Source organism: Mizuhopecten yessoensis, unplaced genomic scaffold (genome assembly GCF_002113885.1).
Source record: "Mizuhopecten yessoensis strain PY_sf001 unplaced genomic scaffold, ASM211388v2 scaffold6615, whole genome shotgun sequence".
NCBI lineage: Eukaryota > Metazoa > Mollusca > Bivalvia > Pectinida > Pectinidae > Mizuhopecten > Mizuhopecten yessoensis.
In genome coordinates, this window is record NW_018406638.1 from 78,673 (window position 1) to 96,257 (window position 17,585).

Below are 17,585 nucleotides of genomic sequence, written 5' to 3' on the forward strand. Positions count from 1 at the left end.
ATGGCTATGCTATAGGGTAGATGGTTATTTTATGGGGGTAGATGGGTATTTAATGGTTACAGTATAGGGTTGATGGGTATTTTAGGGGGATATATAGGTAGTTAATGGCTACGCTATAGGGTAGATGGTTATTTTATGGGGGGTAGATGGGTATTGAATGGTTACAGCATAGGGTAGGTTGGTATTTTATGGGGTAAGATAGGTAGTTAATGGCTACGCTATAGGGTAGATGGTTATTTGATGGGGGTAGCTGGGTATTGCATGGTTACAGTATAGGGTAGATGGGTATTTTATGGGGGTAGATGAGTATTTTATGGGTGTAGATAGGTATAATATGACTACAGTATAGGGTAGATCAGTATTTTATGGGGGTAGATAGATACTATATGACTACAGTATAAAGTGAATGGGTATTTTATGGGTGTAGATAGGTATGATATGACTACAGTATAGGGTAGATGAGTATTTTATGGGGGTAGATAGGTATTGAATGGTTACAGTATAGGGTAGATAAGTATTTTATGGAGGTAGATAGGTATTTAATGGCTATGCTATAGGGTAGATGTTTTTTTAATGGGGGTAGATGGGTATTTAATGGTTACAGTATAGGGTTGATGGGTATTTTAGGGGGATATAAATGGCTACGCTATAGGGTAGATGAGTATTTTATGGGGGTAGATAGGTATTTAATGGCTTCAGTATAGGGTAGATGGTTATTTTATGGGGATAGATAAGTAGTTAATGGCTATGCTATAGGGTAGATGGTTATTTTATGGGGGGTAGATAGGTATTTAATGGCTATGCTATAGGGTAGATGGTTATCTAATGGGGGAAGATGGGTATTTAATGGTTACAGTATAGGGTAGATGGGTATTTTATGGGGATAGATAGGTATTTAATGGCTATGCTATAGGGTAGATGGTTATCTAATGGGGGAAGATGGGTATTTTATGGTTACAGTATAGGGTAGATGGGTATTTTATTGGGGGGGGGGGGGCGTAGATAGGTATGTAATGGCTATGCTTTAGGGTAGATGGTTATTTTATGGGGGTAGATGTGTATTTAATGGTTACAGTAAAGGGTAAATGGGTATTTTATGGGGATAAATAGATAGTTAATGGCTACGCTATACGGTAGATGGTTATTTTATGGGGGTAGATGGGTATTTAATGGTTACAGTATAGGGAAGATAAGTATTTTATGGGGGAAGATAGATACTATATGACTACACTATAGGGTAGATGGTTATTTTATTGGGGTAGATAGGTATTTAATGGCTATGCTATAGGGTAGATGGCTATTTTATGGGGGTAGATGGGGATTTATTGGTTACAGTATAGGGTAGATGGGTATTTTATGGGGATAGATAGGTAGTTAATGGCTACGCTATAGGGTAGATGGGTTTTTTTGGGGGGTAGCTGGGTATTGAATGGTTACAGTATAGGGTAGATGGGTATTTTATGGGGGGTAGATAGGTATCTAATGGCAACAGTTTAGGGTAGATGAGTATGTTATGGGTGTAGGTAGGTATAATATGACTACAATATAGTGTAGATAAGTATTTTATGGGGGTAGATAGATACACTATGACTACAGTATAGAGTAGATGGGTATTTTATGGGTGTAGATAGGTATAATATGACTACAGTATAGGGTAGATGAGTATTGTATGGGGGTAGATAGATACTATATGACTACAGTAAAGGGTAAATGAGTATTGTATGGGTGTAGATAGGTATAATATGACTACAGTATAGGGTAGATAAGTATTTTATGGGGGTAGATAGATACTATATGACTACAGTATAGAGTAGATGGGTATTTTATGGGTGTAGATAGGTATAATATGACTACAGTATAGGGTCGATGATACTCATCTATTCTATACTGTAGCCATAATATACTCATCTACCATATACTGTAGCCATTAAATACTCATCTACCCTATACTGTAGTCATATTATACCTATCTACACCCATAAAATAACCATCTACCCTATAGCATAGCCATTGAATACCTATCTACCCCCCATAAAATACTTATCTTCCCTATACTGTAACCATTCAATACCTATCTACCCCCCTCAAATAACCATCTAGGTTATACTGCAGTCATAAAATACTCATCTACCCTATACTTGTATAGGCTAAGCCTGTTGTCTCATCCAATTGTGCAATTATTTTGTCCAATAAAATATGTTGAAATACTGTACCCATAATATACTCATCTACCATATACTGAAGCCATCATATACTCATCTACCCTACACAATAACCATCTACGCAATATATATACTGAAGCCATCAAATACTCATCTACCATACAAAACAACCATCTACGCAATATATATACTGAAGCCATTAAATACCTATCTACTCCCCATAAAAAACATCTACCCTATACTGTGACCATAAAATACCCATCTTCCCCTATAATAAAAACATCTTCCCCATATTGTAGCTATAAAAATACCTATCTACCCCCCTAAAATACTCATTTACCCTAAACTGTAGCCATAAAATACTCATCTACGTAATACTGTAGTCATAAAATACCTATCTACCCCCATAAAATAACCATCTAGGTTATACTGCAGTCATAAAATACTCATCTACCCCCATAGAATAACCATCTAGGTTATACTGGAATCATAAAATACTCATCTACCCCCATAAAATAACCATCTAGGTTATGCTGCAGTCATAAAATACTCATCTACCACCATAAAATAACCATCTAGGCTATACTGCAGTCATACAATACTCATTTACCCCCATAAAATACTCATCTACCCCAATAAAATAACCATCTAAGTTATACTGCAGTCATACAATACTCATTTACCCTTTACTGTAGTCATATAGTATCTATCTACCCCCATACAATACTCATCTACCCCAATAAAATAACCATCTACGTTATACTGCAGTCATACAATACTCATTTACCCCCATAAAATACTTATCTACCCCTATAAAATACTCATTTACCCTTTACTGTAGTCATATAGTATCTATCTACCCCCATAAATTAACCATCTAGGTTATGCTGCAGTCATAAAATACCTATGTACCCCCATAAAATACTTATCTACCCTATACTGTAGTCATAAAATATGATTTCATCTAATAAAACAACTGTTTACCAATATTGCTTGATTAAATAAACATTTGCACCACTTTAATTACTTGAGATTCCATGCACCACCTAAGCTGACTTAAGAAAGAAATTATTCCTAAAATGTAAAAGCAGTTTTTCTGCCATACATTCATGGATATTATTATTAATTGAAAAATTCAATTTTTATATCTATAAACATAACAATTAATATACTGCTTGTCATTATATGTTTGGATTGCTGTGGAAAAAAATTCATCCATAACAATTGACATAATAGTTAAAGAAATTAGTTTTATGATATGTGAATGGCAGTCTTCTTTATTTTTTAAACCTGATGGACACTATAATTATATACAAAATAACCATCTAGCTTATGCTGCAGTCATAAAATACTTTTCTATACCCACTAACTTGTTAATACCCATCTACTTGTCCATAAACATGTACCTCCAACAATACCGATAGCCTTTAATGTACCTATCTACTCTCTACTGTAGTCATAAAATATGATTTCATCTAATAAAACAACTGTTTACCAATATTGCTTGATTAAATAAACATTTGCACCACTTTAATTACTTGAGATGCCATGCACCACCTAAGCTGACTTAAGAAAGAAATTATTCCTAAAATGTAAAAGCAGTTTTTCTGCCATACATTCATGGATATTATTATTAATTGAAAAATTCAATTTTTATATCTATAAACATAACAATTAATATACTGCTTGTCATTATATGTTTGGATTGCTGTGGAAGAAAATTAATTCATAAAAATTGAAATAATAGTTAAAGAAATTAGTTTGATGATATGTAAATGGCAGTCTTCTTTATTTTTTAAACCTGATGGACACTATAATTATATACAAAATAACCATCTACGTTATACTGCAGTCATAAAATACCTATCCACCCCCATAAAATAATCATCTAGGTTATACTGGAATCATAAAAGACTCATCTACCCCCAAAGAATAACCATCTAGGGGGGGCTGGAATCATAAAATACTCATATACCCCCATAAAATACTTATCTACCCTATACTGTAGTCATAAAATATGATTTCATCTAATAAAACAACTGTTTACCAATATTGCTTGATTAAATAAACATTTGCACCACTTTAATTACTTGAGATGCCATGCACCACCTAAGCTGACTTAAGAAAGAAATTATTCCTAAAATGTAAAAGCAGTTTTTCTGCCATACATTCATGGATATTATTATTAATTGAAAAATTCAATTTTTATATCTATAAACATAACAATTATTATACTGCTTTTCATTATATGTTTGGATTGCTGTGGAAAAAAATTAATTCATAAAAATTGAAATAATAGTTAAAGAAATTAGTTTTATGATATGTAAATGGCAGTCTTCTTTATTTTTTAAACCTGATGGACACTATAATTATATAAATATATCCCTGTTTCAATGATTTGTCAGTATACCACTTATTGACAGCTGATCTTGACCACACCTGTATGTTGTCACCAGGCAACAGTAGCCCCCAGGGCCCAAGCTCCCACAGGTGACACCCTGTGTATTATAATTACCTGGATAGACATATAGGAACCATGTATTACAGGTAACATGATGTAATAATGCTATACATTTTGTATTTATGTAAAAAGTCTTGATAAATTTTATGGGGATGAATATTTTATGGGGGGGATTAGTATTTAATGCATTAAATACTCATCCGGATGAGTATTTTATGGGGGATGAACATTTTATATGACACCGGGTTTAATGTGCACTTCATTTAATGTTCAGTATTATCCTGTATACTGGAGCATGTTCACATACTTTCCATACAGGGATTGAAATGGGTTTTTTCATATTTTTATTTCATCCCCTGCCTAGATGATTTACTGGTACAGAGGGTATTTCGCCGTCATGTTTTGTTTTTCGTCGATCAATGTATCATGAAATCTCGCGAAACGAAAGGTTTCTCCCAAAATGTGTGTCTGTATATAACATGTAACTACAATATTGTTTCTAGTTTCACTAGACATGAAGGTGATAGATGGCTATAATTATATCGGAAAATATCTGGTATAGGTTTCACTGCATTATGGTGCATGCAAGTGTGAAATAATCAACGGTATTTTCCGTCTAACTGTATGGGTGACATCACGTTCAGTCACGTGACAAACTGACTTCCTTGTGAAAATGGTTGACAACATCTACCCTGTTGTAAACAACTGATCCTTAAAGCCACTAAATGATCGTTGTCGACATTTTAATCGGCACAGTGGCAGAGATAGATAAGTATTTACATTTGCATGACATTGTCACTATATGGGCTATTTGAAAGTTGTGTTGTTGATGGTACTTTAAATATCATGCACCACGAGACATATCTCTTAGCGTATTAATACAACACCGACCGGAACTACAATATCCAATGTAAACAAACATGACGGCTGCTGAAATATCGTAGGGCATTATGAGACTTAAAAATGTAGAGCAACGGAGGGTGTTATCGACGGTATTGACCCCCGGTTCTAGTCACCTCGTTTTGGATCGATTACGAACCGTTTTCGAGACAATCGGTACACTAACCTTTTCGGAATCCCTCGGAACCGTTCCATTCAGACAAGACCGGCTAAACAAATTTTCTGAATTTTTGTTTCCAAAGAGAAGAATCGATCCTTACGGGCATCGATGAGATATGTATATCACTTCGAGTTTTAATAACATTTTTATCTGAAATATCTGCCACATAATGGTGTAATCCAACTTCACTCATGAAGCGTCTGCAACGTTTGTCAGCGTCCTATCAACATCCGGGTTATTGTTAAGATCGGAAATAGGGTTGTCGATAACTGCCGCAATTTGAGTATCGGAGGTAGTTATCGACAGTATGTGAAAAAAATACCGATTAATTTTTGTTTTATTCATTAAAAGCATATTTTTATGATTGACTTGTACTTCAAAAATGTGTGTATGAGAACACCCGACACAAATAATGTTGCTAAAGTCTATCCAGTTAACAGACATAACTTTACAAGCATAAATAAAATATTAAAAAATCTTAAGTTCTCAATAAAATCCATGTAGATAAGTCTTGTAAACTGCAATTACAAATTAAGAAAAGTATCAATATAGGAAAATAATGCAGCCAGATAGACAGAATACAATATATATTGAACAATAAACAATTACATAGAACAAATGTTGATGAAAATTGTTCTGTTAAGCAGGAGGTATAGAACTAATCATCTTGCGAACATCGAGAATTTAAAAACATTTCGACAATGATTATTTTAAGAAGATTCAATTATGTTTTCTTGAATAACATTTCTGATCTTTATCATTGTAGGATACAATACCTCATAATTCAAAACTTCTGGGCTGTTGGAATGCATCACTGGGGATCAAAAGAATTTGAAATTGGGGTGGGACACCATATTGAAAGGGAACCAGAAAATATGTTTCATCAAAATGCTGTGATGGTGACTGTTTTGCGCATGAGTGTAGAAAAGGGAGCGTGTTTGCTTACATGACTAGACATGTTTATACTTTTTTCTAAGCATTTGGACATACGTCAGAACAAATGAATATATTATGAGAGACTAATAATAGAAATAATTAACATATTAATTTAGCTGTCGATAACTACATGTACCTCCACCTGTCGATAACTACATTTACCTCCACCTGTCGATAACTACATGTACCTCCACCTGTCGATAACTACATGTACCTCCATATGTCGATACCTACATGTACCTCCACCTGTCGATAATTACATGTAACTCCACCTGTCGATAACTACATGTACCTCCACCTATCGATAACTGCCCCTGTCATCAACGTAACCAAAACAATGATTTCTCCCGCGATTCGTCACATGTACGCTTATTGCAGATGATGAAATAGAGTACGTTTCCCGACTTCTCCGAAATGCCATCATATAATAACTTACGCAAAACGGTAAACTAGAAAAACAAGTTTGAATGTCGATAACTGCCTCCTTTGTAAATGATTTTTTTTTGTTTTTGTTAAAACAATACTTGTATTACAACAAAAAAGACCAAGGTCTGCAATATCGTACAAAATGCACATAGGTTGAAATAACAAAAGAAACAATTTTAACACTCATGCAATTTATCAGAAATATTGTCTGTTACACTACACTGATCCACAGGGGTTCGTTACACTAGTCTGAAATACACATATGCTAGAGACCTACTGATATGAGTCACAGCACACATAAAGATACACAAGGCATAGGTGTGTATTTCAGACATTTGTAACGAACCCCTGTGCTCTGTCGTATGAGATCACTCACTTCAAACGCTATCAGTTTCACTTGTCTATCAGCTACGGTTTCCTCAGTTTCTGACGACAAGTCAAATAACGCGGCTGTTGAAGAATCTAGTCAGGTTCCCATACGACTCCCTCGTGGATGGCAAGATCAGATTACCGGTGTTCACTGTATTTATCCATGCACGAAATTTGTTCCGGGAAAACAAATCGAAACAATTTCAAATCTAACTTTCAGCTCAGATTTCTATTGATAAACTTAAATCACCCTATATACATATCATACGCAATTGTATTGATACTGAATTGTGGAATAAAATTGACGTGATTGTTATAATTACAAAGTACTACTTTGTTTGCCAATCAGCACGCGACAACACGCTGTTCCAAATATCGAACACATTTGTGTGGACTGTCGATAAGGTGGGAATTTTAAATTTCAAATATAACTTGTAAGTTTAAAAAGAACATTAAAGGCAGAGAAAACGTAAGTATAGCGCGCATTATGATGTTTGCTTGCAAATCTGTGTCATTCAAATAAATCATAAATACCATACAAAAACAGTTCAGTGCTTAAGTAATCTTTTTCATTCCGGTATATAAAGAATGTTGGTATATTCCTCATACAAGAAAACACTGGTGAAGTGCGCACCCAACCTGTTTTAAATTTGATACTCTATAAAGGACATTCTGACAATTTCCGCCCATAAAAATTACAAAGAGATTGTCAGCTGTGTCCGACAACTATGTTCCTTCTTGTCCTTGGTCCTGCCTTACTGTACAATTTGTATTTTCCAGGTGTCCGTATGAATTCTTTAGTTTGCCCTTCTATACATGTATGTAATGTAAAGTTTCTCAGTCACCATCGATTGTGAGGTCCCGTATATAAAAAAAAAACTCCCCAGGTCATGTTAAGATAAAAAAAAAATGTATTTTATGTACATTTTGATCAAAGTGGACAGAAATTCGAGCAGATCACAATGTTCGGAACCTCGCCTACCACAACGACATACCATTCCAAGTACGACAGTTTGCGTGTGAGGAAAATGACACTGTATGGTGGAGAAAAGTGCCAACTCGAAAAATGGTAAGAAATCCCTTAACTCATCAGGGCCACTGTGTATGTCTACCTGCCTATATAATTGTATTGGCTCTTTTCACTCTTGTTACGTCCCCAAAACGAAGTGGGGGACATATTGTTCTTCTTCTTCCGCCTTAAATTTTGTCCGACACATTTCTCAAAAACCATTGGACGGAAATTAATGAAACTTTACACAAGTGTTCGTCATGGTATAGGAGTGTGCAAATGATCTATCATTTTCCAATCGGTTAACCACGATGGCCGCCACAGCCTCGGATTGGTCGAAATTGAATATTGGTCGATTTTGCTCAAATTTCATATGGAGGTCTATTTTGGCAGTGCGAACATAACTGCGGGGATTTGGGGGGAATTCTGTAATGGTCCCCCATTACAATTAGTACTTGTTGTTATTATTATTATTATTATTCCTTTTTCTTCTTTCGCCGTGTACTTCTCCGACTATTTCCTCGGGTCATATCTTGATGAAACTTCACATGATGAATCAAGGCATATGTAGTTGTTGCTTTCAAGTCTTTATTTTCAGATCGTTGGCATAGCAACCACATGGCACGGATGCTTCTGATTGGTCGAAATTAAGATATTATTCGATTTTTATAACAATTGGTATATAGGAGTATTAGTGGACTGCGAATTCAACCACATAGGTTTTGTTGCCATATCAACCGCATAGAGGCTTCTGATCGGTCGCAATTCAGAAATTGTTCGATGCTCAAATTTAGTATGTACATAATTGGTGTATTATAGCATAACGATCCTTTTCTGGTGCATCTTTGCGACTATGGGGCAGTTTGGGGAACGTCTTTAATGGTCCCCCATTACAATAAGTACTTGTGTTGCTATTGACTTTTGAGAAAATCCCTTTCATTTTTGACATCTCCCTTAACGTTTCCTTGTCTCTCTTGGTCACCATGTCACTGTGTCTCTATTGGTACAACCATGACCCCAGGTCAGCCTTTGCTGGGTACAAGCATGTTCCCATGTCTATCTGTGATGTGTATGTATTAGTGTCTTATTAAAGGGCACGGCCATGTCCCCCTGTCTATCTATCTGTGATGTGTATGTATTAGTGTCTGTATGGGCACTACCTTGTCCCCATGTCTATCTGTGCTGTGTATTAGTGTCTATGGGTACGACCATGGCCCCATGTCTATCTGTGCTGTGTGTTAGATTTCTATGGGCACGAACATGACCCCATGTCTATCTGTGCTGTGTATTAGTGTCTATGGGCACGACCATGGCCCCATGTCTATCTGTGCTGTGTATTAGATTTCTATGGGCACGACCATGACCCCATGTCTATATGTGCTGTGTATTAGTGTCTATGGGCACGACCATGGCCCCATGTCTATCTGTGCTGTGTGTTAGATTTCTATGGGCACGAACATGACCCCATGTCTATATGTGCTGTGTATTAGTGTCTATGGGTACGACCATGACCCCATGTCTATCTGTGCTGTGTATTACATTTCTATGGGCACGAACATGACCCCATGTCTATCTGTGCTGTGTATTAGTGTCTATGGGCACGAACATGTCCCCATGTCTATCTGTGCTGTGTATTAGTGTCTATGGGCACGACCATGACCCCATGCTATCTGTGCTTTGTAATAGTGTCTATGAGCACGACCATGACCCCATGTCTATCTGTGCTGTGTATAAGTGTATATGGGCACGATCTTGTCCCTATGTCTATCTGCTGTGTATTAATGTCTATGAGCACGACCATGACCCCATGTCTATCTATGCTGTGTATTAGTGTCTATGGACACGACCATGACCCCATGTCTATCTGTGCTGTGTATTAGTGTATTTATGGGCAAGAACTTGTCCCTATGTCTATCTGTGCTGTGTATTAGTGTCTATGGGCACGACCATGACCCCATGTCTATCTGTGCTGTGTATAAGTGTCTATGGGCACGACCATGACCCCATGTCTATATGTGCTGTGTATTAGTGTCTATGAGCACGTCCATGACCCCATGTCTATCTGTGCTGTGTATTAGTGTCTATGGGCTCGACCTTGACCCCATGTCTATCTGTGCTGTGTATTAGTGTCTATGGGCACGAACATGTCCCCATGTCTATCTGTGCTGTGTATAAGTGTCTATGGGCACGACCATGACCCCATGTCTATATGTGTTGTGTATAAGTGTCTATGGGCACGAACATGACCCCATGTCTATCTGTGTTGTGTATAAGTGTCTATGGGCACGAACATGTCCCCATGTCTATCTGTGCTGTGTATAAGTGTCTATGGGCACGAACATGTCCCCATGTCTATCTGTGCTGTGTATAAGTGTCTATGGGCACGACCTTGACCCCATGTCTATCTGTGCTGTGTATTAGTGTCTATGGGCACGAACATGTCCCCATGTCTATCTGTGCTGTGTATAAGTGTCTATGGGCACGGCCATGACCCCATGTCTATTTGTGCTGTGTATTAATGTTTGCATAGGCACGACCATGACCCCATGTCTATCTGTGCTGTGTATTAGATTTATATGGGCACGGCCTTGACCCCATGTCTATCTGTGCTGTGTATTAGTGTCTATGGGAACGACCATGACCCCATGTCTATCTGTGCTGTGTATTAATGTTTGTATAGGCACGACCATGACCCCATAACTATCTGTGCTGTGTATTAGTGTCTATGGGCACGACCATGACCCCATGTCTATCAGTGCTGTGTATTAGTGTCTATGGGCAGGACCATGACCCCATGTCTATCTGTGCTGTGTATCAGTTTCTCTATGGGCACGACCATGACCCCATGTCTATCTGTGCTGTGTATTAGTTTATATGGGCACGACCATGACCCCATAACTATCTGTGCTGTGTATTAGTGTCTATGGGCACGACCATGACCCCATGCTATCTGTGCTTTGTAATAGTGTCTGTGGGCACGACCATAACCCCATGTCTATCTGTGCTGTGTATCAGTTTCTCTATGGGCACGACCATGACCCCATGTCTATCTGTGCTGTGTATTAGTGTCTCTATGGGTACGACCATGTCCCCATGTTTACCTGTGAGATGTAGTTGTGTCGCTATGGGCATGTCTAAATGTCAATCTCTGCTGTATGTTCGTGTGTTTCTCGAGACCATAATGTCCGAATGTGCATCTTAATATTTGTTTTATTTTTCGTGTTTCTCTTGCACTACCTTTTCCGCATGTCCAAATAAAGTAATTATATATTTCACCATTTGTTGTTTGTTTTATGTAATTGAATTATTTGTATTTTTGACTGATCGATCCAGGGTCAACTTTCGTTAGTTCACGGATAGTTAAAAACATAGCATAACATACACGGTTACATCAAATCATAATTATCGAAAACGAGAACAGAGATATATTACATTTATTTTTTTGCCATTTTAGGGTAAAAAAGATAAGAGCAATGCCATTCCAAAAACACATCCACAGTATTGTTACACACAGAGAATACTAGTACTTTTGCGTCCGATTATTCCTTGAGATATAGTATATTTGTAACGTTACTTCATATTACTTATTTCGATTAACATTTACACAATTTTACTTCATATTTTTAATAAAGGAAGAACATATTTTACTCATGTTGCTGATTACACTATAGCGTATGAAACTTTTGCTAAGGTATCCAAATGCAAAAGATGTCGGAGACGCTATAAAGCTGTCCCTAGGGAACGGGAGTGGGGATGGGCAAAGTTTGTGTGTATCAGCTGTGGAAACGAGTTCAAGTGAGTATTTATTACAGTAATAGTTATAGATTATTACACTGTATTTTCAGGGTTTGTCGTGAGAAATTTTTTATCATCGCGAGCACGTGGATACAATCGATAGGCCACCGCAGATGGACTCGAGATTTTATTTACGTGCTCGCGATGAGAAAATTATTTGTACGACAAAAGCTGAAAATACTGTAGGATAAACTATTGATCAACTATATATACTACTACCTCATATATTTTTCTATTTAAAAAACTCAACTAAACACCATGTTTTCCAAATGACTTCTAAGCTCAATGGTCAACGTTAATGATCGCAAGTGACAAACGTAAACAAACAGAAGTTTTGCGCGGAGGAATACAATGAACCTTAAAACTAAGTAGATTAAAAAGTTTTAAAACAATCCTATCGTCATTGGCTTTTCCATATGCACATTTACACCTGAAATGGTGTTGTTATTCTCACAATAATGTTCAGTGACTTTGTTTTGATATGTTTATGACGGAGTATTTTCTTATAAGACTAAATAAATACAAGCTGTGTACAGTTATAATTTAAACATGGAACATATATGTTTTCTGAAGATGGATGCCCTTGATGTTGTTGTATAACATTGTGTTCACAGTGGATTCGGCCAGATGAACAGTACGACTTCCCCCTGTTATCCTTGTGGTAACATCTGTCACGTGGAAGAGGTATTCCCGCCTAAACGTCATAATAATACAGGTCGGAGGTCACGACACAGGCACTCATGTACGGCACACAACTGCTATAACCGGACTGCGGGTTAGTATCCGTGTCAGAATTACCAATTATGCATCCACTCTCACATCTTGTGTCTCAAGTCATACGCCCGGCACATACACACTCCATCTTGTGTCTCAAGTCATACGCCCAGCACATACACACTCCATCTTGTGTCTCATAACCCAAAACATTCAAACTCACATCATATGTTATCGTTTTTTAGAGATCCATTCTGACATCGTGTGACTTTCCTTCTCTCCACACATCCACTCTGACATCGTGTGACTTTCCCTGTCCCCACGCATCCACTCTGACACCGTGTGACTTTCCCTTTTCTCACACATCCACTCTCACACCATAAGACTTTCCCTCTCCCCACGCATCCACTCTTACACCGTGTGGCTTTCCTTTCCCTCACACATCCACTCTCACACCATGTGACTTTCCCTCTCACCACATATTCACTCTGACATCGTTTGACTTTCCCTCTTCCCACACATCCACTCTGACATCGTGTGACTTTCCCTGTCCCCACGCATCCACTCTGACACCGTGTGGCTTTCCCTTTCCTCACACATCCACTCTCACACCATAAGACTTTCCCTCTCCCCACGCATCCACTCTTACACCGTGTGGCTTTCCTTTCCCTAACACATCCACTCTCACACCATGTGACTTTCCCTCTCACCACATATTCACTCTGACATCGTTTGACTTTCCCTCTTCCCACACATCCACTCTGACATCGTGTGACTTTCCCTCTTCTCAACCATCCACTCTGACATCCTGTGACTTTCCCTCTCCTCACACATCCACCCTGAAATCGTGTGATTTGCCCTCTCCTCACACATCCACTCTGACATCGTTTGCTTTGCCCTCTCCTCACACATCCACTCTGACATCGTGTGACTTTTTCCACACAAACACACTCACATCTGACCCCTTATACCCCCACATCTCTTTACTCTCTTTCAAATCATGTTTCTGATCCTTCTCTCCCCACACGTGCACCTCTTCTTATTACTTCCTCACACATATTTATCTTTTTGACGTTCCGTTTATCCACATATCGATAACTAGTATAAAACCTATTATCAAAGGGTCGTGAAATATTTTCAATTACTTGAAGGGGGTTTACTTACATATCAAAAAAACGACAAAAAAATAAAAAAATATAAAAATATGTAAACGTACAAAAAGACTGGATTCTAATATATGTATACCAAATATTTAACTGTGAGGCATGTCTTGCAACACCATTCTTTAAATCCTGTCCTGCAAACCTCCAAGTCAAACTTATTAACAGTTGAGTGGAAACATTCTTTTCATCGTAAGACTAAATAATTGTATTAATAACTTACAGACGCCCAGTTTAGACCCAACAGATGCGTCCATCCCCGATCTCTGGCGCGTCAGGTAGTACACCCAAGCCAGCGCCATAACAGCACGGGTTCTACTGTTGCCACATTCCTCAGCCAGGACGACATACAGACCTTCCAGGACTATCATGGGCCCCGTAACATGGCCGACGTATCGGAAGAAGGAAGCGACGCATCACATGACAGTTAGCTGTAGTAATACTTAAGACATCTATATATGTCCTTCTCAACTTTGATTTTCGTTTTGTTGTGACGTTATTTCAGAAATACATGTTCTATAACCTGAGTCAACACAGATCGAAATTCCAAAACAAGAACAGAAATAATGTCATACGTTGTTTTTTACGAAAGTACTATTAGTCAATATATTAAATGCTGCAATTATTTGTGATTGTGTTAAAAACAACCTGTATAACAGTAAACACCATACTTCGGAAGTTTCATAAACTTCATAAACATTTAGAAAATATACATCGGCTAGTTGCTAAAGGGTAAAACGTACTTGATTGAGCAGGGTACTTAGGATGTTTAACTTATCTTTTTGACATATAATTAAGACGTCAATGGATGGACTTATCGATAACAGGAGACCTGTCCCATTCGCCGATAGGTGACTTCTTTGGGGGGATATTATATTGAAATACTCGAAAATTCTCGGAGTGTACGTTTTGCCCACATATTGTCGTCTTTCCTCGTGTAAAGGTTATTTCGCTTATTAAACTGTTAACTTAGATGTTCATAGTTCTCTTTACGTTAGTATTTCTGTTTTCGTCCAAATCAACATTGCAGTGTGTGTATCGCAAATATGTTTTCCATATTAAACATATTGCAACGTACTTCTATAAGAATTTTATCCTTTTAACGTTTGTAATCATTATTAGGAATAAATTAACAAAGCTGAGCGTGATCACAACGCCTTTGTGTTTATTTTACTTTCTGAAGATTCTAAATTAATTGGAACACTTTCGGAAACGCCAGAAGATGCATGTAAAATAAAGGTAGCGTTTATCCATAACTCACTGAAATTATTGATAGCGATGGCTGTGAAAGATAAACGATCTGTGTGAGTGATTTATAGGTTGTAATAAGGTATTGTCATAAATGAAGAAACTACGCTTTTGTTTTGTTCTTTCGATATGATTTTTATCTCTTGACCCTGTGTCATAGACTTTTCATCAGATTTGTTAGAAAAAGATTGGTAATGTAGGACTCACGAATTTTGCAATCAAACTATGAAGTAGAAACCTTTGTTCGTAGCGTGTTCAGTGCAGTTGGTAAGACATCTCCTCATCACGTCTTTCTTGAGTAGTGTAATTAATGTTTTAATGAGCGTTACTTTTTGGGGTTTGCCGGAATGGTATCACTGCAAGTGTCTAGCCTATAAAATCTGTCCTCAATGACTAAACTTTTTCATATGAACACACTCATATTTCCTCAAAAGTTACATATGATCGTCATGAATATTCATTGTAAAACATAGAGAGTAAAAGACGCAATATTTAAAAGAAAATAAACAAACACCGGGGAAATATCCAATAAAAGGACAGGAAAGACGTCATAAAACTAAAAAAAACAGAGATAGAACCAATCCGAAAGGGTACGTATATCCCGCATCACACGTGACACCTGGCCTGCTGCGTGGCATTACATCAAGTAAATTAGGTCCAGTGCCAAGCTTACGCTGTAAACAAGTGTATAGGTACATTATACACTGAAATATCACAGTTTTGAATCGGGTCACTGTCATGGTAATGACAGTAAAGTTGCATTGGAGATTATAGCCTCTCATGTAGTAAATCCTGATAACTTAGTATTGGCCAGTGCAGATAACCCTTATACTTACAACAGGATTGGGAGAGGTGATACAATTGTTGAATTTGATTATTGAAGACAGTTGTTACAATGAAATACATGGTATCGAGATCTGATGTTTATTGCTACATCAAAATATAACATCGAAGTTACGTAGGTCTTAATGTAGTCCGTTTTTGAATCAGAAAGACTGACGTGTTTTGGTCGAAATTCAGTAAGTCCCACCTGTAAAACAAGATATCGACAGTAAGGTGAGGTGAACACATCGAAAATACAACACAGGGACAACATCTGAGCCTTACGGAAATACCTGAACAGGTACTGACACAAAAACTAAACCAATGGCATGGCCACTATGTATATATTTTTTCTCATATTACTGTGATCATGTTCAGTTGAATAACGAAGCATGTTTGGTTGGTGCATTGAAGGTTTATTATCGGCACCACAAGTAAACCATACGATCATCGAATATTATTGGCGTAAATTAAAATATACAAATTCAAACAGGGTGAGCTACTTCTCTATCGATAAGTCAAATAATACGAAGGAATGAAGTATATCCGTGAATGTCTATCACAAAACATTTCCAGAATCGGAAGAATTGCGAGCATTTCATTTTTACAATCTCCGGACACGCTTCTTTTGTTTTATTTTACCAACAATTTTGTCGCTTTTTTCGTGGAAGTACAAAAACTAGTTGTGCGAATTATGAAAAAGAAAAAGACACCAACAGGAACGCGGAAGACATGAAAACAACAGAAAAGACATAATAAAGTCGGGAAGGTGTGCGGTTAGTTCTAAAATAATCTGAGTACTTTATTGATAACTTACTATACTAGAGAGACAGATTTGTGAGCTTAACGATATACTCACTGTTCTGGACGGTTCGTTTTGTTACTGGCATTCCCGATCGGGATGATATAGCTTTTGAAGACCTTCCAACAGTATTTCGACCTTGGTGCAAAGGATATACAATGGTTAGCGGTTGTATATATTTCGTTTATGTTGGTGTAAAGGACATTTTATTGTTACTGGTTGTGTAGTTTATGTTGGTGTAAAGGACATTCTATTGATACTGGTTGTGTAGTTTATGTTGGTGTAAAGGACATTTTATTGTTACTGGTTGTGTGGTTTATGTTTGTGTAAAGGACATTCTATTGATACTGGTTGTGTAGTTTATGTTTGTGTAAAGGACATTCTATAGTTAATGGTTGTGTGGTTTATGTTTGTGTAAAGGACATTCTATTGTTACTGGTTGTGTGGTTTATGTTTGTGTAAANTTGTGTAAAGGACATTCTATTGTTACTGGTTGTGTGGTTTATGTTTGTGTAAAGGACATTCTATTGTTACTGTTTGTGTGGTTTATGATTGTGTAAAGGACATTCTATTGAAACTGGTTGTGTGGTTTATGTTTGTGTAAAGGACATTCTATTGTTA

General features: G+C 37.3%; 1 protein-coding gene across 2 annotated transcripts in view; it reads left to right on the forward strand.

The window, feature by feature from the left end:
- The window catches only part of LOC110452329 (repressor of yield of DENV protein homolog), a 45,173-nt gene extending 30,006 nt beyond the window's left edge, over positions 1 to 15,167 (forward strand). For both annotated transcript variants that reach the window (XM_021500778.1, XM_021500779.1), the window contains exons 4-7: positions 8,352 to 8,483; positions 12,115 to 12,218; positions 12,833 to 12,993; positions 14,318 to 15,167. In XM_021500778.1, the coding sequence (XP_021356453.1) occupies positions 8,352 to 8,483; positions 12,115 to 12,218; positions 12,833 to 12,993; positions 14,318 to 14,523 (603 nt within the window). In that variant the 3' untranslated portion in view covers positions 14,524 to 15,167. The remainder of the gene's footprint in view (positions 1 to 8,351; positions 8,484 to 12,114; positions 12,219 to 12,832; positions 12,994 to 14,317) is intronic.
- The last annotated feature ends 2,418 nt before the right edge of the window (positions 15,168 to 17,585 follow it).